The 24,374-nt window shown below is 36.2% G+C and overlaps 1 protein-coding gene and 1 long non-coding RNA gene across 2 annotated transcripts in view; one reads left to right on the top strand and one right to left on the bottom strand.

Moving 5' to 3' along the window:
- The window catches only part of LOC110742620, a 68,237-nt gene extending 44,686 nt beyond the window's left edge, over positions 1-23,551 (bottom strand). The window contains exons 1-2 of the long non-coding RNA XR_002520481.2: positions 23,169-23,551; positions 134-212 (exon numbers count right to left, since the gene is read on the bottom strand). This is a non-coding gene — a long non-coding RNA (uncharacterized LOC110742620). The remainder of the gene's footprint in view (positions 1-133; positions 213-23,168) is intronic.
- LOC101003002 (EGF-like and EMI domain-containing protein 1) overlaps positions 1-24,091 on the top strand; it is a 559,121-nt gene extending 535,030 nt beyond the window's left edge. Inside the window, exons 7-11 of the mRNA XM_021934676.2 lie at positions 941-1,063; positions 3,109-3,229; positions 3,598-3,792; positions 9,758-15,031; positions 18,870-24,091. Of these exons, the coding sequence (XP_021790368.1) occupies positions 941-1,063; positions 3,109-3,158 (173 nt within the window). The 3' untranslated portion in view covers positions 3,159-3,229; positions 3,598-3,792; positions 9,758-15,031; positions 18,870-24,091. The remainder of the gene's footprint in view (positions 1-940; positions 1,064-3,108; positions 3,230-3,597; positions 3,793-9,757; positions 15,032-18,869) is intronic.
- The last annotated feature ends 283 nt before the right edge of the window (positions 24,092-24,374 follow it).

Genomic DNA, 24,374 nt, shown 5'->3' with positions numbered 1-24,374 from the left:
CAAGTAATTCCCAGGTGTTCAGCCTAAGGAAAGCAGGGGCAAAGTGTCCGTTGCTACTTCCTTGGCCAATTATGTTGGAAATGATCGCCTCAAAACTCAGGTTAAATAGGTTATCCTTTGGCTGAAAACTTACAATTTGACATCTTCTGGTGCGTTTCTATTTTCCCCAGGGCAGTTATATCTTAATAAGAAGCATTCAGGATTGTAGAATTCTGAAATAACAGAGCGAAAGAAGGCTTAAAGATCCTTACTTAGAAAACTGCTCACCTAACAGGACATTTCAGGGTAATGATGTCACAGATGGAATAAAAAACCCCAGACCTCACTCATCCCAGTCACAGTATAATCTAAATATTCAAACAAATGCTCTGAAATGTTCTATAATTTAAAGCATAATACTTAAAATAAGTCTTCTCCCCTCTCTCAGAACTGTAGTTACCACTTGCCTTCCCAGTCAGGCAGTTGGGAACATTTGCTTGCGAATACTCTTTGATCTGAAGTTCTGGAAGAACAAACATGTTACGGAGTCTAAGACTGTCTCCTCTTTGCAGCTGTCAAATGTTCACTAAATGGAATTTTTTGGCTCTTTTTTCTTAGGCTGTTTTTTTGTTCTTCAACTTCTCTGTTTATTCAGTCCAATGACTGTTTAAACTGGAAAAATAGCAGAGATCACTTTTCCTATGCCTATAGATGCATTTGGAGATTATTTACATTCTTTTAAAATAAATAACAGGCATAGACGAAGCATGAAGAAACATAAACCAAAAGTGGGTCTCCTTATTTTTGTGTTAAGGTTTCTTCGCTGTTTATATTACATGGCCTGAGAAATAGAAAATGATTAGTAAAACGGTTTTAATTTAGAAGTGTAGCTTCTCAGTGCTTCTATAGGATCGTTAAATTCCTGTCTCTGCAGTAACAGCAGTGTTCTTTTCGCCTTCAGATCTTGATGAATGTGAGAATGGAGAAGCCTGCTGTGACCAGCTCTGCATCAGCTATTTAGGAGGCTACGAATGCAGATGTCAGGAAAGCTTTCAGATCAGTTCCGATGGTTGTGGATGTGATGGTAAATTCCTGAGATTTAACAAGAAATAATTGATGTGATAGGGCAATAAAGCAGGAGAAATGTTTGAGGTGGAGGGCTAGGGTGGGCAAGGGAAGGCTTTCACACTAAAGAGACTTGAATTTCTATGTGGCTGTACCATTTACTATCATATAAACTTGGGTGACTTTAATTGCTATGAACCTTAGCTCCTCATCAGTAAAGTGATGACAATAATAGGATTAGTGGGGAAATTAAGGAAAATAATAAATGTAAAGTGCCTAGTGCAGTGGCCGACATAGAAAAAATACTCAACTAAAAGTAGCTATTATTACTATCATATTTATTGGTCCATAATCCCTTTCACACAATGTAATATATATTAAAGGCAAATGAGAGATTCTGGAAGGCACACTGCCCAAGGAACCACCTATGGCAAACTTGACTGGAATAAGAAAGTTGGTTACTGGAAGACATTTTGAATGAGTTGTTTTTGTTTTTGTTTTTGTTTTTAGTTAAAGAGCAAAAGGACCATCAGTTCACAAGCCACAGTCCAAATCTGTACCAGAATCCCTTACGTATCTAATATTAATATAACTAATGCAAGTTTTAAAATGAGTCGTTTACAATTTCTTAACTTGCATGTTAAAATTAGTTCACTTACCTTTCAAGTGATTTTTTGCTTGTATTTTTTTTTTTAATATAAGACTTTGAATTTAGTGAGTAGAGTTTGTTGACTTTGTTTATACAATTAGGAATAGCTCATGTAACCATTGCTGTAATTTACTTTAAAAGTTTACCTTAACTGTTTAATCTTTAAATTTTCATTTTATATTATTGTTACCATTATTTTGAACCATATGTTTCTTAAAATCAAATATTAGAAGATTGATATCTATTTCAATAACAATCAAATTACATAAGACTGTAATGCCTCTGAGAAATTAGTTTTTCTTTGCTTAAAGAAACACATTTCAGAATTCTGTCAAAGGTGACAGATAGCCAAGTTCCCCAGCCTTGCAATGAAGATAACAGCAATGAACACACAACTATGATATCTATATATACTAAACACAGTAGAGTATATTGCCATTTACCACATTACATTCAATTAACAGAGCCAAAAACATTTTTAAAATTTCATGTACCATCTGCTCTTAAGCAGAATGAGCCAAGAGATGATTGTATAGCATGAACATACATACTTGCATACACGCATGCAAATGGAAAAGGCATCAACAATCTGAGGTAAAGCTTAGAAGCTCATACATGAACTTATAGTATTGCGAACATATTGACCAAAGTCTGGACTCAGACTTGGTCATAAACCAGTGAGTCGCATGCAATCAAGGCCTAAAATTCTTTCTTCTCTAAAATTGTCCACAAAGCTTGTACTGACTTACACCTAGAATAAGTTTTCTATCATGTATGTTGAATAATTCGAGAGTGAATGAACATTCTACAAAAGGGTACACAGCCTGAGACCATTGAATGAATTTATTTATTTATTTATTTTTGAGATGGAGTCTCCCTCTGTCGCCCAGGCTAGCGTGCAGTAGTGCAATCTCAGCTCACTGCAAGCTCCGCCTCCCGGGTTCATGCCATTCTCCTGCCTTAGCCTCCCAAGCAGCCGGGACTACAGGCACCCGCTACCTCGCCAGGCTAATTTTTTTGTATTTTTTAGTAGAGACGGGGTTTCACCATGTTAGCCGGGATGGTCTCGATCTCCTGACCTTGTGATCCGCCCGCCTCGGCCTCCCAAAGTTCTGGGATTACAGGCGTGAGCCACCGCGCCCGGCCTGAATTTATTTTAAGTTTTTCATCTAAACCTTACAAACAAGGTCTCAGAAATACCTTGTCTGTGTAGTACAATAAACTTGAAAATGAGTGAAGGAAAAATAATTGGCCGAGTGTACTTGAGAAAGAGTTTAGGGGGCTATACTTGCTGTCTATGTGGCAGTGCATTGTTATTGTTTAATAAAGGTCACAAGAGGAACACAAACATGTCTATTATTTCATAAAATATATCTCTCAGTGTCTAAAAGCAGATACTGTTTAAATTTTCTTAGATGTGGATGAGTGTCTGGATGTCAGTATAGTCTGTGACCAACTACATTAATTCTGTGGGAACATACGAATGTAGTTGTGAAGAAGGTTACAGAATTGGAAATGACAGAAAAACTTGCACCTGTAAGTCACTGAAGAATTTTATTGTATTAATATATTTTCTAAACTACTTCCACCTTCATCTTGTTCTTCTGGAGCAATGGAGGCCACATATTTCTTAACTCAACCTGCCGTCCCCTTTCTGCCTTCACAGACTAAGATCTTTCCTTATTTTCTTTTGTTCTCTCTGCTACAGTTTTAACTGTGTGCCGGCAGCTTCTCACCTTCATTTACAATAGACTTTTGAAATGGCCATCTCAAAGCATTTTACCTTTCTGTCACCCCCTGCCTTGGCTGTCTAGTTCAAACTCTCGCATTTCTCTATCAACCTTTGCACAGTATTTCCTTCTTTTAACCAGGTTGAAACCTCACATTTTCTTCTATGGCCTAAGCTTTAGATGATGATGAGCTAGAGGAAGAAGAAGAGGAATGAGAAGTTGTGAGGTTTCCAGGTCTTCTATTCAAGAGCCCACCTCAACAGCTTCATTATGTTGCTACCTTTCTGCCTCCTACCTACAAAGATGAAGAAGATGAGGAGGAAGAGGAAAAAGATACTTGTAGAGAACTGACTGTTTTGCACAAATTTGGTGTGTAAAAGAATTTACCTTATTATACTCACTTTTATTTTTAGATAACTTGCTACATTTTTGTAGACAATTTTACTATCAATATTTAATGCTATCGTATGTTTTAATATGAAGTTTGCAAGAAAAGTAGGGCCAAAGTCACTTCTTCAGAGCTTTCTATGAAATCCGTCATCTTTTGTCTTTTTTATTTCCTTTTGTACAATAAAGGAGTGCTGTGTAGGTACTTGTAGAACTGAGGGTGCAGTGCGGAGGGGTGTTCTTGAAGTTAATACAGGAAAATGGAGCAGAAAAATATCTTTAAATTAGCATAATGGGGAGAAAAATTGAGATCTTTTAATTCTTCTATTAAAATCTCACTAGAAATCATTTTAGATAGTTAAAATTTACCTTAAATAGCCCTAAAATGTAGTTCCTTTCTAGGTTTTAAAATGCAGGGAACTAATTGTTTAATATGGTCAAAGGGACCAAAAATATCTTCAAAATGTGAGCAGGTTTTCTTATATATCTAAACAACAGAGCTCAAGCATCGACTTCTGATCAAAGTAAATCTCTATCAAAAGTAACTGTTTGCAGCCAGTCCACTTCTTCTTTTTTTTCTTTGTAAAACAGAGCTGTTCTTTTTGTTCTCCCTCTATTTATTGTATTTTAACAATATCAAAGCTTATGATTGCTTTAGAATGTATTCAGAAAAATAGGAGAAATATTTTTATGCAGTGGTCAAATCGCAATAATATCAATAAATGTCTCTATATAAAAACAGAAGTACTTTAATATTTCTTAATTAAACTTCTGATGTTTTGGCTAATCAAAGTCAGAAGAGAAATAGTTGGGGGCAGCAACAACAGCAATCAGAACTTGAGTGGCCAAGATCTGCAAAGAAGAGAAGACCAAAGAAGTAGGATGGTCTCAGATGCTTTTCTCCTCATGCCATTTGCCAATTAATGGGTTGTGCCAGGAATCTGAAAGATAGCTGCTAAGAGTTTGAAGAGTGAAGCATATTTATCAGCAGTTTCATGATGGTGGGGAGGCAGAACTTGGAGCTCAGGCCTGCGGAAGTAGAAGGGCCTTGGTAAAAATGCCAAGTTTTCAATTAGGGCATCTTAAAGTCCCTACCCTAGAAACAAGGACAAAAGTTAAAATGGAATGAGCCTTAAACAACTGAATACACGTCTCTCCACCTTTACTCGATATGATAATGTCCCTCAAAAAGAGAATGGATAAATAAATACATTGTGGTACATTAATACAGTAGAATACTATATAACCATAAAAAATAAACTCTTGCATACACAATGTGCATGAATCTCACATACATTGTGTTGAATGAAAGAAGCTTGACACCAAAGAGTACACACTACAATTCTACCTATAAAAAGTTCAAAAAAAGGGAAAATAATCTGTGGTGATAGAGATCACCACAGTGCTTAATTTATGAAATTAATGATTGAAAATTATCAAGTCACCTTTGAGATTTTGCTAGTAATATTATGTATCTTGATCTGGGTGGCATTTACATGAGTTATTTGCAATGTGAAAAGAAGTTTGAAGTATACAGTTTAGATTTGTGTACTTCTCTACATATTAAATTTTAATAAAAAGATTTACTCAGAAAACAAAACTATACTTAAAAAATCCTGAAAGAAAAAGCATCAAAATTTCAGGAACATTGATTATGTTTTTTGTTCTCAAATCAATGATAATTTCTTTTTTAAAAAAGAAATTCCTAAAGATTATAAGTATTCTTAGGGACAATATTCCAGTGTAATAATTGGAAAAAGTAAAATAAGCTTTATTTTAAAAGCTGTATCTTGCTGTTGTCCTTTTTAAAGATTCTTTAGGAACTATGCTCAAGGATCTTTTTTTTTTTAGGAAATTAGTTTTATTTTGATTTTTAGTTATGTAGATGATTGTGGGCAAGCTAAGATGGTATCACATTACAGTCTGTTTAGATCACATCTTTGGACACAATTGCAGCTTGAGCTGCAAGGACTGCATGAATGGAGGAAAGAGCCAGGAAGGAAAGAGTGAATGCTCCTGCCCAGCAGGTTGGGGTGGCATTCTTTGTAATGAAAGTAAGTGGCACCCTGAGAATTGGGCAAACACTCCAAACCACTCCTTTACATATGTTCTCCCCAAAATATTTTAATAAAGTAAGCAACTGATAAGGACAAGAAGACAATTTATTTGTTGGGCTTAAATAATGCTTATGAAGTGCTTAAGTTTTAAACTGAAAATGTGATTTAAAAAGGAGATTTTGTGTTCCCTAGGAAACTTGACATGCTGTCTCTCGTTTATCCATGGAATGTAAAAGTTAATAAAGGATCCTAATATTCTAGGCCTATAAAAATCCCTCCATTTAAATAAATCGTTAGGCCCTGACAAGCTATTCCCAATGAAGGAAAAAGGAAAGGATTTGTGCTACAAAGTGCAATTTAAATGGACTTGCTTGACTGTTTGCTGCTTGGCTTTTTGTATTTTTTTGTTCTTTTTCTTTTTAAAAATATGTTAACACAGTTAATGACTTTTTTTTTTTTTTTTTTTTTTTGAGACGGAGTCTTGCTCTGTCACCCAGGCTGGAGTGCAGTGGCCGGATCTCAGCTCACTGCAAGCTCCTCCTCTCGGGTTCACGCCATTCTCCTGCCTCAGCCTCCTGAGTAGCTGGGACTACAGGCACCCGCCACTTCGCCTGGCTAGTTTTTTTTGTATTTTTTAGTAGAGATGGGGTTTCACCGTGTTAGCCAGGATGGTCTCGATCTCCTGACCTCGTGATCCACCCGTCTCGGCCTGACTTTTTTTTTTTAATACAAGTCTGTCATGAGTAAGTTCAAAGATTTAAAAATGATTCTGCCCAAAATTCCTTTCCTCCATATTTTAAATGAAGGTATGCTTTCAGGAATTCAAACTTCCGAGTGATAAAATAAAATGTATTGACTATCTTTGTTTCTTCTTTCTCTTTTTAAATTCATCTTATGAGTTCTATTTATATAAATATTTTGTCTTAGTTTTTGTGATTGTCTTGGAAGATGATATGAACAGATTTTCTTTTGAACTCTCTGCGTATGGGAAGAACACAGCTGTTGTTACTATTATATAATATAGATGCAAAACTTGAGTCATAACATAGTGAAATGGTTTAACCAAGATTACTAGTTAGGGTTTTGAGGATCTTCCTCATGCATCCCTCTGATCATGTTTCTCTGCTGCTCAAAAATTTTGTCCCTTTCCCTTCATATAAAATGTATACATCTTACCCAGTCACTGGTGACCATCAGACTCTCAAAAATCTTTTTGGCTTTTTGTCCTAGTCATAACTCTTCGCCTAACCTATTATTTCCAGCAAACTGAACCACTCACTACTTAATGTGCTGCACTTTCATCATCGCGCCTTTTGCTAAACTGTCATCCTTGAAGCCTATTGCTGCCTATTGCATGAAGCTTTACTTAATGGCCTCAGAATAACATAGCTATTTGTGTTTTGAGTGGATTAAAAAATTTCTCTCTCTCCACATTGTATTAGAGTTCACTATGTTCATTTTCTATCTTCTTTACTAGACCGAGAGCTCACTGGCCAGGTCCTATTCATGCTTATTCATTGTGAATTTCTCTATACTGGAAGCATCCAGTGCATGAATGAACACATGGATAAAACTTGGTGTTGAAACTCCCAGCTATATTGACCTGCAACTTGACACACTCAAGTATATAAAATTGGGATCAAATAAATATTTTTATATGACTACTAGTAAGTCAATATTTACCTTATATTGTAAGTTTTATTGGCAAGTATGCATCTCCCAATATTTGATCCCTAACATAATAAAAAAAACTAAAAAATATATCTCAAATAAGAATAAAATAAACTAAATAAAAAATTAAAAACTAAAAAAAAAATATTTTAAACAGCAATAAATTTAAAAAATATAATAATGAAAAAATATATCTCCAACACATAAGAATGAAATATCTCTGATATAAAATTAATATTAAAATATTGAAAATGAGCTTGCTGATAAAATAAAAATGAGATGGCATCTTCTTTGGCTTTAGAAAACCTTGGGGATCTCTTAAATATTTACATGTTGCAATAAAGGGGAGTCTACCCCTGAAAGCAGAACTTCTATCTTCTTTTCACTTTCTCTCTAACCTTCTCTTATGTCTTCTACAAAAATGAAAGCAGAACAATCCATTTTAGAGAAATGAGAAACAATTGTTCATTTTTTTTTAAACAAAAAGAGGGAGTGGGAATATTTTCTTTAAAATCCCTATTGGCCAAGGGTGCTGGCTCATGTCTGTAATCTCAACACTCTGAGAGGCTGAGGCAGGAAGATTACTTGAGGCCAGGAGTTTGAGACCAGTCTGGGCAACATAGCAAGACCTAGTCTCTACAAAAAACAATAATAATAAAAATAAATCCCTTTAAACTACAATAAGCAGAAGAGACCAGTTATTCGTTGGCTACATTTTTAAGATTGTCAGCTTTTCCAATGCAGCAAAAGAAATGAAAAAAGAACTTTCAACAGGGATCTTGAAGTCAGTTTTCCCATTGAGTAGATCTTGTAGCCCAATATATTTATTCATCTATAATGAAAATATCTACTTTGATTTCTTAGAGGTTTCTTCAAATAATTATATTGAAACAATTTTAAAATGACCACATATTATTCAATTTTAAAAGCACATTTTTAGGACCCCATTTCTTATGAAAGATTTCATATTGAAATCGTTTATTATTGTGAGACTCTATCTGGTGGAAAGGAAAGATAGGAGTATTTTTCGTATGACAAATGAGTAGACTAAAACATGGGAGGAGAGATTTATGACTTTTTTTTTACATCATCCAGCTGTGGTTTGGGACATGTGTTTGTTTTACATTTTTCTTCCCCAGAATCTCTGCACTGTTTGATCTAATGAAGTATTTGGTAAATCTATAGACTATGTGATAATCGCCATTTACTTTGTGAGGGAGTGTCAAATTATAGTGTTGGTTTATCTATATTGATGACTTGCCATAATCCAGACACTGTGCAAGCCATTTAAACTTCCTTAGCTTCATTTTACAGGTCAGTTTTTTAAAATTGCCCCTTCTGTAGTTGCTATTAAAACGCAAACGCTAACAAAATGTGAATTAATAATATAGGCCACAGCAAATGTTTGTTGCTAGTCTCTCCTTTTTGTTTTATTCTTTCCTTTTTTCCCTTTCATAGCAGCCTATGGCTTGAAAGCAAAGAAAAGGGTGAATAAGAAGCCAAGTTCCATATTACCATCTGAAATGGGAACATGGGGTGAATGGAGCAGATTTTATAAATGTAATTTTATAACTTTTAGCCTATTATGACAAAATTTCAATTACAATGATTACTGAAATTATTTTGATGTAAGCTACATTTGCTTACATTAAAATATGGTCACTGACATTTTTCCCAATTTATCGTTTTTATAGAGCACTAAAAACAAAAATACCAACAAACTAATGAAAACTGTTGTTTCCCTGACTTTACCTTATCTTTGACAATGAAAACTACCTTGGGACCCCCATGAGAACCTTAGCTACATTCATTCCCGGTTAAAAATACATGATATTTTAAAAGCATTTTCCCTCAGTTTTCAAAACAGAAGATGCAGTTTGTTTCTCCTTAGGGTTGGTTAGAATTGTACAGCAAAGATGCCTGGGTAGCTTTTAAAGTGTGAGGGTTAGAGTTTAAGAAATGAGATAAATTTTGCATTTGAAGCTTGTTAGCAATTTCTTCAGTCATCATTATTTTAACTAGCTGTATCAGTAATCCCATGGGAGTGATTATGCTATACAATCTAGGAACATGCCAGAAATTTTTCCTGGGCCTGTAAGCTACTGAGTTTTTAATTACTTGGTATCTATCCTGATAGAAAGACAAGCTATTTTTTCCCTCCATTTGTATCAGAAAACGTATGTTCCATTACTTGTTCATCTTCTCTATTTTCTTCATAGCTTGTTCCCTAGAGACCAATGAGAAAGAATGTGGCAGCATCTGTAATTGTCAGAATGGAGGCACCTATGATCTTCTGACTGGGCAGTGCCAGAGCCCCCCAGGGGTTCATGGGAAAACTTGTAAAGACGGAAGGAATGTCTGGTGCCAGTCAGTAAGATAACTCCTTAAGTTCTTGGGGTTTCTAATGGGAAATAAACTAAGTGAAAGTTGCATGTGTATTTTTCAAAATGGCCTTTTTCTGAAGAAGTAAAAGGCTGTGAAAGCTGTGTCTCTCTATATATAAAAGAGTACAATTTGTTGTTACACAATGACATGTGTAACAACAAAATAAGTGATACTTAAATCTCCAACTGTGATCTAAGCAGGATGAATCCTCTTACAGAGAAAGCCTTTTTCTTCTACTGAGCAAAAATTTACATTTATGTGTACAGGTTTAGATGTAGGAGCTTAGGAGAAGTTATTTTCTCTGCATAACAAAATGAAGAACAATGGAGCTCCTTGGGGAAACCAGGGAGGAAGACAGATGAAAATTAGAGAAGAAAAGGGGAGGAGGTAGAGAGAAAAAGAGAAAAAGAGATGATAGATAAAAAATCTCACAAAATTCCAATGAGTACTGTGCATAGATTGTGCGTGTGTGTGTGTGTGTGTGTGTGTGTGTGTGTAAACCAGTGAAGAGGCCACAATTCCTACATGGGTTAATAAAGCACAAAAAAAGAACCTGTTTGTACAGGCACAAAAGCTGAAGGCACAGAGTCAATGAGGATGTAAGTCTCTAGGGATTGCCAGAAATCATGAGGAGTTTATTAGCTTCTCAACAGTTGATGGAATTGGGGAGTTGGAAACCAAGTTTACTTCACTTTCTGAGATGCAGTAAAGTTCCTGCTGGCATTTCAGTTACTTATCTTTGTGAGCAATGTTCATTTATTTATTTAAAAAATACATTAAGTGGTTGCAAGGAATGGCACCAGACATTATGATATGATAGCAAAAAGGAAAAAAAAATATATTATTATGCTTCCATGTGGAACTTGCGATTTTGTTCAAGGCAACCATAAATTACAAATACTGGTAGGGATTACAAGTTAAATATTAATATGTGGTTGGAGGCGAGACCATGAGGACAATGCAGACTGTATGAGCCTGGGAGAGAGACTTATGGAGAAGGGACATTTAAGCAAAAGCCTGCAAAATGTGGAGAGATAAAACATGGGAAGAGTGGGGAAAGGGCTTTCCTGATTAAGAGGCAGCAGGAAGGCATGGGATGCACTATGAAACCTGCAGAGGCCAGCGGAGCACAGGCAGACAGGGAGAGGGTAGTACAACATGAGATCAGCAAGCTCAGGGGCCCCAGTCTTATTAAGTTTGGTATTTCTGACCTAACAGCAATGACGAGTCATTGTAGGATTTTAAGCAGAGGATACAGAATCATCTTGTTGGTTTTTAAAAGATCTCTCTAGCCTCACTTCAACCAGATTGGAAACGTTTCACCTTTCTCAATCTCCTGACTTCCTATAACAATAACTCTAGCAAGTTTTACATGTGGGTTAATATTTTCTTCATTTGTCCTCTCACCCTCCAGGATAGCCAAAAGGGTTCTTTGGGAAGAACTGCAAAAGGAAATGTAACTGTGCCAACAATGGCCGTTGCCACAGGATGTATGGCACCCGTATGTGTGAGCCAGGGTGCTATGGGTGGTTTTGTCATCTGCGTAACTTGCAGGCAATTAATTTGCTCTGTGCGTAAAACATGAAAGCACAGAAAAGTGCAGAGACTACTGTCACACAAAGGAAGAGGGTAAAAAATGTTTTTTATAGTTTTAGATATATGACAAATATATTATAGCATTTAGCCTCTTTCAATTACAGAATCTAGATTTTGATAAATGAAAGAAAAATGTTTCTAATTTTGTTTTACATCTGGTTAATATTTACCTTAACTAATGGGAGTGGATTGTTAATAGTCTGTTTAAATAGACGTTTGATACTTTACCAAAGTTGAATACCTCGGGCCAGAACAAGTTTCTTTTATTTCTCTGTTCCAAGGTGAAGCAGTCTCATTCTCTAAGATGTCTAATTTTGCATTTTGACTATTAATCACATTTTTCAAAGGATGCAAGAAAACACAATCACTAACAAATACTTGAACCCAGCAGTAACTTTTGGAATTTCTCCCAGTGGGATAATTCTGAATGTTCTCCATCCCACCTTGATGCTATGTGCAAGTATCTATGAGCCTGAAACCATCTTCACCCTGATCCTCTACCTATTTCACATCCTCTTCTCTTTTTGTTGACAGACTAATGCCTCTGAAAATCTTTCCTGATTGAACTTCAGTATTTTAGTCCATTTGGGCTGCTACAACAGAATGCCATAAGCCAGGTTGTACATAATCAACAAATACTTGTTTCTCACAGTTCTGGAGACTGGGAAGACTAAAATCAAGACATCAGACTTGGTATCTGGGGAAGGCTTACTTGTTGGTTCTTAGATGGCATCTTTTCACTGTGTTCTCATGCATGGTGGAAGGGGCAAGGCAGTTCTCTGGGGTCTCTTTTAAGAGCACTAATTTTATTCATGAAAGCCCTACCTTCATGACATAATCACTTAATCACTGCTAATACCATAGCCCTGGGAGTTAGGATTTTAACATATGAATTTTGGGAGGACAAAAACATTCTAACCGTAGAACGACTTAATACCATAGCCATCTCTTAATAACAGACACCTTTTAGAGTCTTATGTTTTATTTTTAGTGAATGTCCATGATTCTTGTCTATTTTATAAAAGCCATATCCATAGGAAAGATAAATTATAAATATATCAATAAGAGAGTCAGTGAAGGCATCACAGAACACTGAACCTGGAGCAGGAGGAAACATTAGGCTTAGACAAGCAACATAGAAGAGAAGGGGAAAGGTGTGGGAAACCATGAGCAATAGAGGTGCAGATGGTATGTTCCAGAATGTTATATACCTCCTAGGATATGCCAAGAGAAGAAGACTGACCTAGAAAAAAAGATAATATTTGTATTATTGTTCCCCTAGTGTAACAAGACACATCCTACTTTTAGTATTAACTTTAGAATATGTAAAAAGGTTACATCAGATATTATGGCAAAAATAATTGAATCATTATTGATCTGGTCAAAAACCTAAAGGGCTAACTTTTCAGAAACATCAGGTTGAAGTTTTTAGGGTTTAATAATATTGGCATAGTAGATATTTATTCATTTGCATGCTGTGAGGAGTTGAGGCACAGGAAAAAATTCAGCAAATATGTTTGTTGTGTTGGTGGTGGTGGTGGTAGTTAGCATTTTGAATATGACTATCTTTAGGAAAAACAGATACATTCTAGTTCTTTGCGGCTCCCTTATTGCTTGGACTTGAAGATTTATTGATTAATGTCACTTTCCTGGACTTCAGGAACTTGAGTTTGCAACTCTATATATTCTTTTTTTAGTCCCGCGATAACAAAGTACCACAAACTGAATGGTTTAAACAACAGAAATTTATTGCCTTGTAGTTCTGTAAGCTAGACATCCAAGATCAAGGTGTCCACAACCCCCTGAAGGTGCTAGGGATCTAGTCCAGGCCTCTCTCCTAGTTTCTGGTAGTTCCTTGGCTTGTGGCAACATAACTTCAATCTTCATATGGTACATGTCTCTGCATACAAATACTCCCTATTTATAAGGACAGTAGTCATATTGAATTAGAGGCCATCCTATTCCAGTATGACTTCATCTTAACTACTTATGTCTGCAATGATTCCGTTTCAAATAAATTTACATTCTGAAGTACTGAAGGGTTAGAACTTCAACATATGAATTTTTGGTGAACACATTTCAATGCCTTAGAAACCCTGCATGGGCACTGTGTAAGAGATTACTTCTTTCACTTTTCCTTATTTCCAAATATATTCCAGTAAGGAGATGTTCTTAAGATACAAATGGTCACATTTAAGCATTTCTCTGTGTCTGTGTTGTCTTCTGAACCATAATTCTATGTGCTGAACCAGAAAGAATAGGGCATGAAGGACAATCCTGAGTGAAGATTTAGGAATGAGCAAGAAGAGGCCTACATTAAGGCAGGCAATGGCCTGAGAGACCCTGGGACCTGGTGGGTGTAGGAAAGGATCCAAAACTTGGAAGCCATAGAAAAGGAAATAGAGGATCATATAATTTGTTATCTCCATTGGGAAACCTGAAAAGGACTCTGTTAACTTTAGAGGTAACTCTGTACTATCCCTGGCAACTGGGACTAGGATGGTCCTACATGGTGGCATCATAACCATCACTTGGAATGATCTCTACCAATGTCTCTTTCCATCCCCTGGAAAGTCAAGTGTTCTCTCTAAGCAGCTTTCTACAGCAAAGCCTATGTGGGCACACAATGCAATTACCTTGAGCCTGGAGGCCAACTTGAAGGATTTTTTACTTGATATGTCACTTGGACATCTGTAATAGGGGAGAAAAAAATGTCAGAGGGATATTTCAGAAAAGGAATTGAATTGCCGTAACACTTCTCAAAGAGAAAACTATGGATATGTTTTCCTGAATGCAAAGGTGCGACTTTTTCATATTAGAATTCCTGTGCTGCCTTCCATCCCTAATACTCAATGGCATAGAGAAAATAATGAAAGGAAGGCAAGTACCATTTGCCAAAGATGTGGCCAAGATAACGCTGCTGTCACCATGAAAGCTTTGTGTTATCTACACGATGTAAAATTATTTCCGATTACCATAGAATAGAAGGGAATGAAAATAACGGCCAGCCTTCTCATAAGTGCTTGTCCGTCATCTCCATGCTACAGCAGGATGAATATGGGGCCTGGCAGGCCTTAGCTTTCTTTGGAGAATATTAACTATAGGCACCAATGGAGCACATTGAGAAGCAATTTCTCTCCCGGAAGCACCAAAGCCTTTTAAGTAGTTCAGGCTTCACTGTTCACGTCCAGTTGCCAAAAAGCAAATGAATTGCCTGATTTAAAAGACATTTGTTTCCTTATTTTTTTTGGCAGTCAGGATGATCCTCTTGTTTTCCCCATAATCAGGCCCCACAGAACTACATGCCTATGCACTAACAATTTAAAATAAACAAAGCGTGGTTTTCAGGTGACCGCTTTGCCTCAATTTGCTTGCACGCTGTCCCAAGGGTGCCTACGGAGCTGGCTGTACTTCAGAATGTCAGTGTGTAGAGAAGAATACCCTGGAATGCAGTGCCAAAAATGGTAGTTGCACCTGCAAATCTGGTTACCAAGGCAACAGATGCCAGAAAGGTATGCTCTGATGATAGTTTTTTTCTTCTCTAATAATAATCCTCAGCCTTTGTTCAGCATCATATGATTATTAATTAGTTAATCTACCAGTGCCCTCAGAAGATGGGTAAGCTCTATTAATCCCCTATTTGCAGGTGAGGAAACTGAGACATAGGGCAATAAAGTTATTTAATGCAGTCTTCTTAGCCTCTGCTGCTTCCTATCCTCTTGTTAGCTTGAGCAAGGGAAGGAAGATCACACTGCAGATAATTATATCCAGAAAGATTAAAGCTAGGCAACCACTTCTTTGAACTGAACTAATCAACCCAAGGCACTACCAACTTCCAGAATTAGAATTATTTTATTTATATCTAAGGATTGATCATTCAAACAAATGTAATTCAAAGATGCTAATGCTTAACCATAGAAAACCTTTGAAAATTTTTAATATGGTTATTGGTGTTTTGGTTTTTCAAATTTGTAGGTATTACTTTTTTTTTTCTTTTTCTTTTTCTGTTTTTTTTTTTTTTTTTTTTTTTTGAGATGGTGTCTCACTCTGTTGCCCAGGCTGGAGTCCAATGGCACAATCTCGGCTCACTGCAAGCTCTGCCTCCCAGGTTTATGCCATTCTCCTGCCTCATTCTCCTGAGTAGCTGGGACTACAGGCGTCCGCCACCACACCTGGCTAATTTTTTTTGTATGTTTAGTAGAGACGGGTTTCGCTGTGTTAGCTAGGAGGGTCTCGATCTCCTGACCTTGTGATCCACCCGCCTCGGCTTCCCAAAGTGCTGGGATTACAGGCGTGAGCCACCGCGCCCAGCCTACATTTTTTATAAATATAAAAGTTATTGTATAGTACAATTACAATTACAAGTAACATATATAGATATATATGTGTGTGTGTGTAGATGCATATGCCATTTGGAAAAAGGTATTCCAAGATGCCAGTATTGACTGTCTCTGGCTTATGCATTCATGGGATGCTCTTTGCTAGGTACCTAAGTAGCTCTTTCACATTTCGAAAAGTCTCATGTTACTTTTTTACTGAATTTTATCAGTACTACCCTACTTAAAACTGTAACTTGTAAGTTTCCCAACTTTTTTCTTTTTCTATAGTGCTTATCATTTTCTAATATAGCACATACTCTAATTATGATGTCAAATATTTATTGCCTGTCTTTTCCTGCTATGATCAGAACCCCATGAGTGAAGGGTATCTAAAAATTTTGTTCAACCAAGTATCCCCAAACTCCTGAAATAGTCCTGATATACAGATATTGCTCAATAAATATTTTCTTAATACATAAATGTGCATTTTTATTCTTTATACATTTTTATTGTATTATCATGTATTTTGCATTAAGCACTTATTACTATATTTCAGAGGAAAATATCACAGCATTTTTTCCCTTTAGTACAACCTTGTGTAAAATCAGAAGGAAATAATAGGTTTGAAAGGAAACCATCATCTCGTTGGGGCCACTTATAGAGGCAGGCACTAGGATCGAAAATGGTCTTTGACACTCACGTATCCTCATTTTCTCCTTGCAATGCCATCTTCAGAGAGTCTGCAGGGCTTTTCTGGAGCTGAATGGACAGGGCAGTTTCTCTGTTCCAGGTTGTCTAGTGATTATAGAACTGGAGAGGGTGAGCAGTGATGTCCATCTAGATTTCATGGACAGAGGTTACTTAGGTAGCTGGATTGTGACTTTCTAGGCATTAGGGAAAGGAAGTTGGGGAAATCAAAGCCTAACATGACACTAACAAGTTTAATGTGGTATGAGAGTAGGTGCCATGACAATTTCTAAACATCTTCGTGCTTCAACTGATTTTTAAGCCCAGAGTCAGCCCCTTATTCATTTTCCCCCTGGAGAAGTCATGCCCTGGAAGTCAGTGTATGAGGAGACAATGGCATATAACAAACCTGGGTAAACTTAATTTATTCTGATAACATTTTCTTAAAGCAGCTGCTGAATATACTTTATTGGAAAATGCTTCTGAGATTCCCACTGTGAAGGAAAATGAGTTGAAAGTATATGTAAATTAGCAAAATAGAGAGGTCACCATAATCTCTGGAAAACATGTTATTTTTCAATCAGATAACTTTGTCCAATTCTGATATTTTTGTCTAACCACAAAATGAAATTATGAATCAGACTGCAGCAGGTGAATGTGGTTGCTGTGATTGGCAGTTGAAATCAAGGCAAAAAGAGCTCTCCAAGAGTTGTGCATGATGAAAATCAGGCCCGTTGTTTTTCTTTCTCTTTTTTAAAAGAGTGAAGTAGCCCAAGTGCTCCTAGAGACAGACATATCTTTAAAAATCTTAACTCCAAACCTGTGTCTAGATTGCAGATGAATAGTTAATTAAAGACTGGAAATTGTTTCAATGGCACTAATGAACAGTATTCTCCGCAATCAGCACCAGGCCTTATTTAGCTTATCAGTAATGACTTCTAAGAACAGAAGAAATGGTTTCTACAACTAACCTGTGAAATAGCAAAAAAAAAAAAAAAAAAAAAAAGAAAGAAAGAAAGAAAAAAGTAAAGCAGCTGGTGTCTTTGCCTTGTTTAGAGCAGTTTGTAGCCTAGGGTATTTTGCATGCCCACTTCTGGCAGACCTCAGAATGTAGAGGACTCTGGTCCAGCTGGCCCCTTGACACCATACAACCCCTGGATCATGATAAGAAAGACAGATTTTTTTTTTTAGAAGAGTTCCACATCAGATGAACTTCGAATTTTGAACTCTGGTGAATCTTTAAGAGCAGATTAATTGGCCTGAAAGATGCTGAGTACCTAGTATTGTAGAGTAAATTTGGGTGTAGTGGCTGAGAGCACCAGTTTCGGAGGCCAGAAGATCTGGGTTCAAGCTTTGTGATATAGAGTAAGTCACTTAACTTGTGGGAGCCTCTGTTTCTCATATAAAATGGAAATAAATTTGCTTATGCCATAGGGTTTTCTTTTGGAAATATGAGCTACTTTACATAAAGTGCTTAACAGAGTTAGTAATCAACAGATTGGGTATGAATATCCCAGAAAATATTGTAATTCTGTTATTCAGAGACACTGCCAGGACAAGAAGATACTTCACAGCCCAACTCGAATTGATGTAACTTTTCATAAGTGTTATATTTTTAAGAAAGTTCCACCGTTTTCCTTGGATTAAAAAAAAAAAAAAAATGCTTTCCACCGGGTTTCTAATTCCCATGGTTTCTATGGAAGAACACACATGGAAACCTCTCACTGAGCCCTCAGTGGTCCCTGCAGCATCACTTGTCCTTTGCTAGTTCAAAGAACAGTCAACAAAGCAGATCACTCTTTCTCTTCTCCCACCTTATGCATTGTACACTGTCATAAAGTACACAGTTTGTAAACCTCTGGTGTGATTATTTTAGCTCACAAAAGAAGCAAAGTCTGGGAGAACAGGATTTAGGCAACCATTTGAGGGCAACTTCCTGAGTGCCACGCCTCCTGAGCTTCCTTTACAAATTACATCTCATTTTCAGTTTTTGTTCTGTGCAACTGCTGCTAAAGATATATATCAAAATTGCTTCCATTGTTACTGTCTGAAAAACCACATTTTCAGCAAAAAGCCAACCTCTGTATCTGTGTTTTCAAAGTGACAAGATATAGCATCATGTTGATTTCTTCAGGGAATACTTTTGGAAGTGTTATAAATCCTTGGAGGCTACTAGGATATTTCTTTCCTTACAGCTCTGTCATACACACACACACACACACACACACACACACACACACTTTTCCAGCTTGGTTAGGCAACAGTAGAAATCTTGGACCATTTTGAGACTTCTTACAAGTTTCTTTCTTTCTTTCTTTCTTTCTCTCTCTTTTTGTTTTATAAGTCTGCCCAGATGGCCTCTGGGGACCAGAGTGCTGGTTCTCCTCTGCACCCTGTGAAAATGGAGGTCAGTGCAACAACAACAACAACGAAAAACTGGAAATTGTGACTGCACTCCTGGTTACACAGGAAAATCCTGTACCATATGTAAGTCATAAACCTAGACGAAACAACCAACAAAGTTAATAAAACTGTTAGCTTTAAAAATGCTTTTTTCTTCCTGCTATACAAGATATTGCTATGTTAGGATGCATATTCCCACTATTTATTGTTGTGTAACAAACTACCTCAATACTTTGTGGCTTAAAACAATGATTTAATATTTCCCTTAATTCTATGGGTTGGTGAGGCGATTATACTACTGGCATGCCCTGGGGTCACTCACGTGACTGCTTTGGCTGGTAGATATTTGAGAACAGACTGGGCACGGCTGGGCTGCTCAACCAGGGAACTTGCCCTTTCCTCCACAAAACATTTCCACAAGGTTAACTTGGACTTTCCCATAGCATGACAGTTTTAAGATAATAAAGAAGGAGCATTCCAAAAGTGTGCAAGCAAAAGCTATGTGAGGTGGAAAAGCCTTGCCTCAGAAGCCACACATTGTCACTTTCACCACATTCTATTGGTTAAAGCAAGTCATGGGGCAAGTTCAAGTTCAGGGGTAGGAGAAAGAGATTCTACCTACTGAAGAGAAGAGTAGCAGAAGCCCATTGCAAAAGACCCGCAAGTTGAGAGATACGGTTGCAGACATTTTTGGAAGCAATCTACCGTGGTATGCTATTCAAATTTATACTGAAAGCAGCACTTTAAGAACCTACTAGACTAGAATTATCTCAGATGGAAGCAGATTAGAGACTGATAAAAAGTGATTAGCTACACCGAACTAGTTTCAAGGACACGGTAGAACCGCTATCCTGCTGTGCCCTTTTCTCGTTGTGATTCTTTATAAGTTGTGCTAACCCTGCCTGTATCACCTTCTCTACTCCATTGACAATGAAACACAGTGACTTGAGAACATGCGGAAAGCTATGGGCTGGATAGTAATGATGCTACTTTTTTTTATCATTACTATTTCAAATTTGTCTAATAAAGATTAGCAAACATTTGTGATTATCATTTTATGAAGTGTGAACAGTGATTTGAATTAGCTTTCAGTGCTTGGACCTTTCCATTAACCAACAAATATATAAAATCAGAAACAACATATATAAAATGTAAGCAAATAGTATTTAGCACTGAGCTAATCATATGATCACTTTGGGAAATATTGCTGCCCCCAAAGAGAACCCTCAGGCAAAAGTTATAGGACTAGATCTTTTATGACTTTCTGTATATAGCAAGATTCTTTATTTTAGAACTGTTATTCTGGCACTTTTGACAAGCATTTCAAACAGTAGAATAGTTTACTGGAGAAGCAGTTGGCCATCCCTAACCTACTTGTTTGCTTCAAAAAAAAAAAGCCGCTTAAAGGTAAGAATTTACATATTCAAAAGGTAGTTACTTGCTATTTCCACAGTGAAGTGACATTTTCTCTTGTCCAACTCAACTTTAATGGAATAATTATTAAACAGATAGTGATAAGGTTTACACTGTTCCAATTGTCAAGTGATATAAATAGACCATTTGAAAACAAGTGAAGAAAAAGATAAACTCCTCATTCTTTAAAATATTAATTTTAATAGTTATGTTACGGTTCTTTCCTTCTATGACTTCAAATCCCAGAAAAACATTTCATGATAGTCCTGAGAGATTTGTTAGTGATAAGTAATACTATTTACATTTTATTGGCAATTTGATCATGATACATCTATTGAATTCAATACGCAAAAATATTCCCTGACTTCCAGTCCAGTACAATTTTAGTATTACATGCTATTATCTGATTTTACACACACAGACACAAACACAAATTATATAATCACCATAATAAGATATTTAGGAAAATGAATGAAACCAAACGATAGAATTCATTAAAAATGCTTCACGCGTACTTCACAAAGAATGTGTGTGGCATTTTAAAAGTGGCTTGTATTTGAAGAAAAGCATACAACATTTCTCTAAATATCCTGTTATGGTGCTCACAGAATTTTAAAACCTAGTTACTCTGCATAATGAACTGTAAAAATACTCATAGGCTATATAAGTAATATATTTTAGAGGCAGGGAAGACCAAAAAGCTATGTTTAAATATATTGGCTTTTTAATAAATCCTGTTGTCTGGAAGTTATAAATACAAATACTTGGGGAGAATCTTTTTAAATATTTTATTTCACTGTATTAAAAAAATCCTCTGGATTATGGTAGATTGGTTTTTTGTTGCTGTTTTTTGTTTTTGCCTCCTAAACAGTATGTGTATGGTGTGGTATGGCCATGGGGGTGGAATCACAGGCACTCTCGCACCCTTCACAAGAATGTATCATCTCTGTGAAGGACAGTTAAATCTTATATGTCAGGCCTTTTAGCAACTAATCAGAGAAGGGCTCCTAGCCTTGTCTTTATCCCAGCATTATTTATAACAAAAAAAAAGCTTAAAGTAGAAACAACCTTAATACCCACTAGGTGGAGAATGATTGAGCAAAGTATATAATATATCACCAGACTCTTCTGAGGCCATTAAGTTTCATGTTCTAGAAGAATATGTAATGTCAGAAAAATTGACATTGAGTTGATGTTAAAAGCTGTATGTAGAGAATGACTCAAATTTGTAAGAACATGTACCTATGTATGTATATGGGAAATTGTAGAAGAGAGGACAGCAGTTTTTTAACAGTGGCCATCTCTAGATGGTGGGACTATGGGTGAATATTTTTCTCCTTTATACATTTCTGTCTTTTTCATATTTACTAGTTTACTACTTTTTCCTTAGCAATCAGAGAAAAAAATGGCATCATCTTTAGACCAATTGTTGACTAAATATCCAAGAAAAATAGTTACCTATTCTTAAAGTATTCTCTGTTGGCCTAAACTGTTCCCATAATAGTGAAGATATTTTTTCCTTCAGTCGTATTCAACTTATTGTTTCTTTAATTTAAGACCATTTTCTCCTTTTACTCCTATTGTGAATATTAACCATAGCTCATCAGCACTACCCGAATTCTTGAAAAATAAACACCTAAAACAACATAGTAACATTTCCTCTGAATATTTTATTTCTGTTTCTTCAGAAACCTCATTTTCTGTTCCTTAGTCATTTAGTGATTACTTTTATTTTTTTAGGAGCACTTATAAAACAGTCCCCTTTACTACTAAAGGAGAGAAAATTAGAATGGAGAAAAGACATGGGAAGGGAAATACTAATTCCAAATACATCCATGCTTCAAATACTATTTGATCAAACTTCATAAAAACCATAATGAACACAGGTGTAAGCCTTCCTCAGTGCTAAGCTGGCAAATGTTTAACAGGCTCTGTGAAAGATGAAAGCACTGGGTTTTAGTGTTTGCCTATTTCCAAGGTATAATACTCCTACCGTGGTGATTTCAAATGCCTTGCAAAATTCCTGAAAATGTAACAGTTGGCTTTCCCGAGCTGGTAGTTACGGATCCAGCATACCACTGGCTGGCAAATATTGATGTATTCTGAACACACCAAACAATTTCTTAACTTTTACTTTCTCTTTTGATATGAAGAAATTATTACTTTTCAGGTATCAGTTTTATTTTACTGTTTCTAAACAGATAACCTGATTGATCTTTTTCGTTGAATTAACCAACAAATAGTTCCAACCAACAAAAATTTGCTATTTAAATAGTCTATTTTATTTTTAAGACAAAAATCAATTGTTTGGCTAAATGGATTAAAGATTCAAAAAACAGACAAAAGAAGGTATTGAATTGCTTTATTTGTAAACCCAGCCTCCTCATCTTTTACTCTAGAATTCGTATAGCTGAGGTTTTGACTCAATCTAGAGAATCCTTTAACAACCTCTAAGCTGTTTTCCAACTTCCTCTACCACACCCAGCACGAATGAGGGCTGACATTTCCTTAATTATACACTTTTGTTTAAAAAAAAAAAAAAAAGGAAGAAGAAGAAGAAAAAGAAAAGACAGTTATCAGTTATCTAAGGTAGAAGTAAAAGAGTATGTGTAAAGGTGTAAAGCAAGGCAAAACAGCAAACAAGTTTTAAAAATTAGAAAAGCAATTAAAGTCTTAAGTATTACCAAACACAAAGAGCTAAGGTACAACAAGATACTTCCTCCTCTCTGAAACAATGTAAATCAGATTTTTAAAGTTGCTGTAAAATAAATTGTATTTAAATAATACATCTCCTGTCCTTTCCCACAGTGAGATGCATTTCCCTTACCAATCTGGCTCTCAGCAGGTGGTCCAGCCTGATGAAGTACCAGCAAAATGTCAGCTCCCACAGAGAAGTGCGACAGAGGCGACAGTGCAGCACTGACAGGCCTTTCAAAAAGCTATTGTGCAAATTCAGTTTTAAAATAGGGATGTGGTTGAGGACTGATGGGTATTTCATTACCAATGCGTTCATCTCCCCATTGTCCAAGAGAATGAGAGGGGGTCATAGTACAGCTGATACAAAGCCATTAAGTTGAGTAGAGGTGGATTTGGTCTTTAGAAGATTTGTCTTCCTATCTGTATTTTCGAGAAGTTAGTATTCAAATTAGCTGTCATTTTTAGAACATACCTGCTAAAGAGGGGCCAAGAATTGTTCTTTTTTTCTACTTGATTACCTTCCGGTGTCTCAAGTAGATCATTAAAAACAAAGTTAATCTTGTCATTACTTTATAAACCTCTTTGAGCTACTGATACTGTTCATAACGAAGTCTCTAGCACTAAAGACCCATCATCAGCCTGTCTCTAGCCAGCTTTTGACCATGCTCACGTATACCCTACATATTTTAGTCATTCCCCCAACAGCATGTACGTTTAAACCATGGTGCCATTGTTCATTGCTCTTTCCTGTAATATGTGTTTTCTTCTTCCATTTTTATCGTCTCAAGCATTTATTCCTCAAGCATTTTTATTTTCAAGTATATGTAAACAAACAAAATTCTAGAGCGTTTCCTTCCATAGCAGCACCAATCATATTGTATTATAATTAGTTGCCTGCTATTAAGACTACTTATCATTAATTTTTGTACACCCCTTTGCAATATACAAGGGGTACTCAATAAAGATTTCCTAGGTTCAATTAAAGAACATTTTTGACAACTTAAAATTCCATCGAAATAATTTGCTGAGTTAAAAAAAAAAAAAAAAAACTTGCAAAACACAGCGTTTATGATACTGAAAAATACCCAGTAGCCAATACTCATTAAACTGGATTGAATTACTCACCCTTTTAAGATAGCAAGAGGAAATCAAGAAAGCTGTAGCACCACAGCTTTATTGGTCTCTACTCCATTTCTGAAAACACTTTTCATAGAAAGATTTTTCAATGGATTAGAAGACTAACATCAAACAATGATGATTCCTTAGCTTCATCTCAAGAGTCCAGATTTATTTCCTCCTATACTCACTTTCAATGTATGCAACCATGTCTTTTAAA

The sequence above is a fragment of the Papio anubis genome, chromosome 2 (assembly GCF_008728515.1).
Source record: "Papio anubis isolate 15944 chromosome 2, Panubis1.0, whole genome shotgun sequence".
NCBI lineage: Eukaryota > Metazoa > Chordata > Mammalia > Primates > Cercopithecidae > Papio > Papio anubis.
Note: the sequence above shows the minus strand (reverse complement) of the source record. Positions and strands in the feature narration are given on the sequence as shown.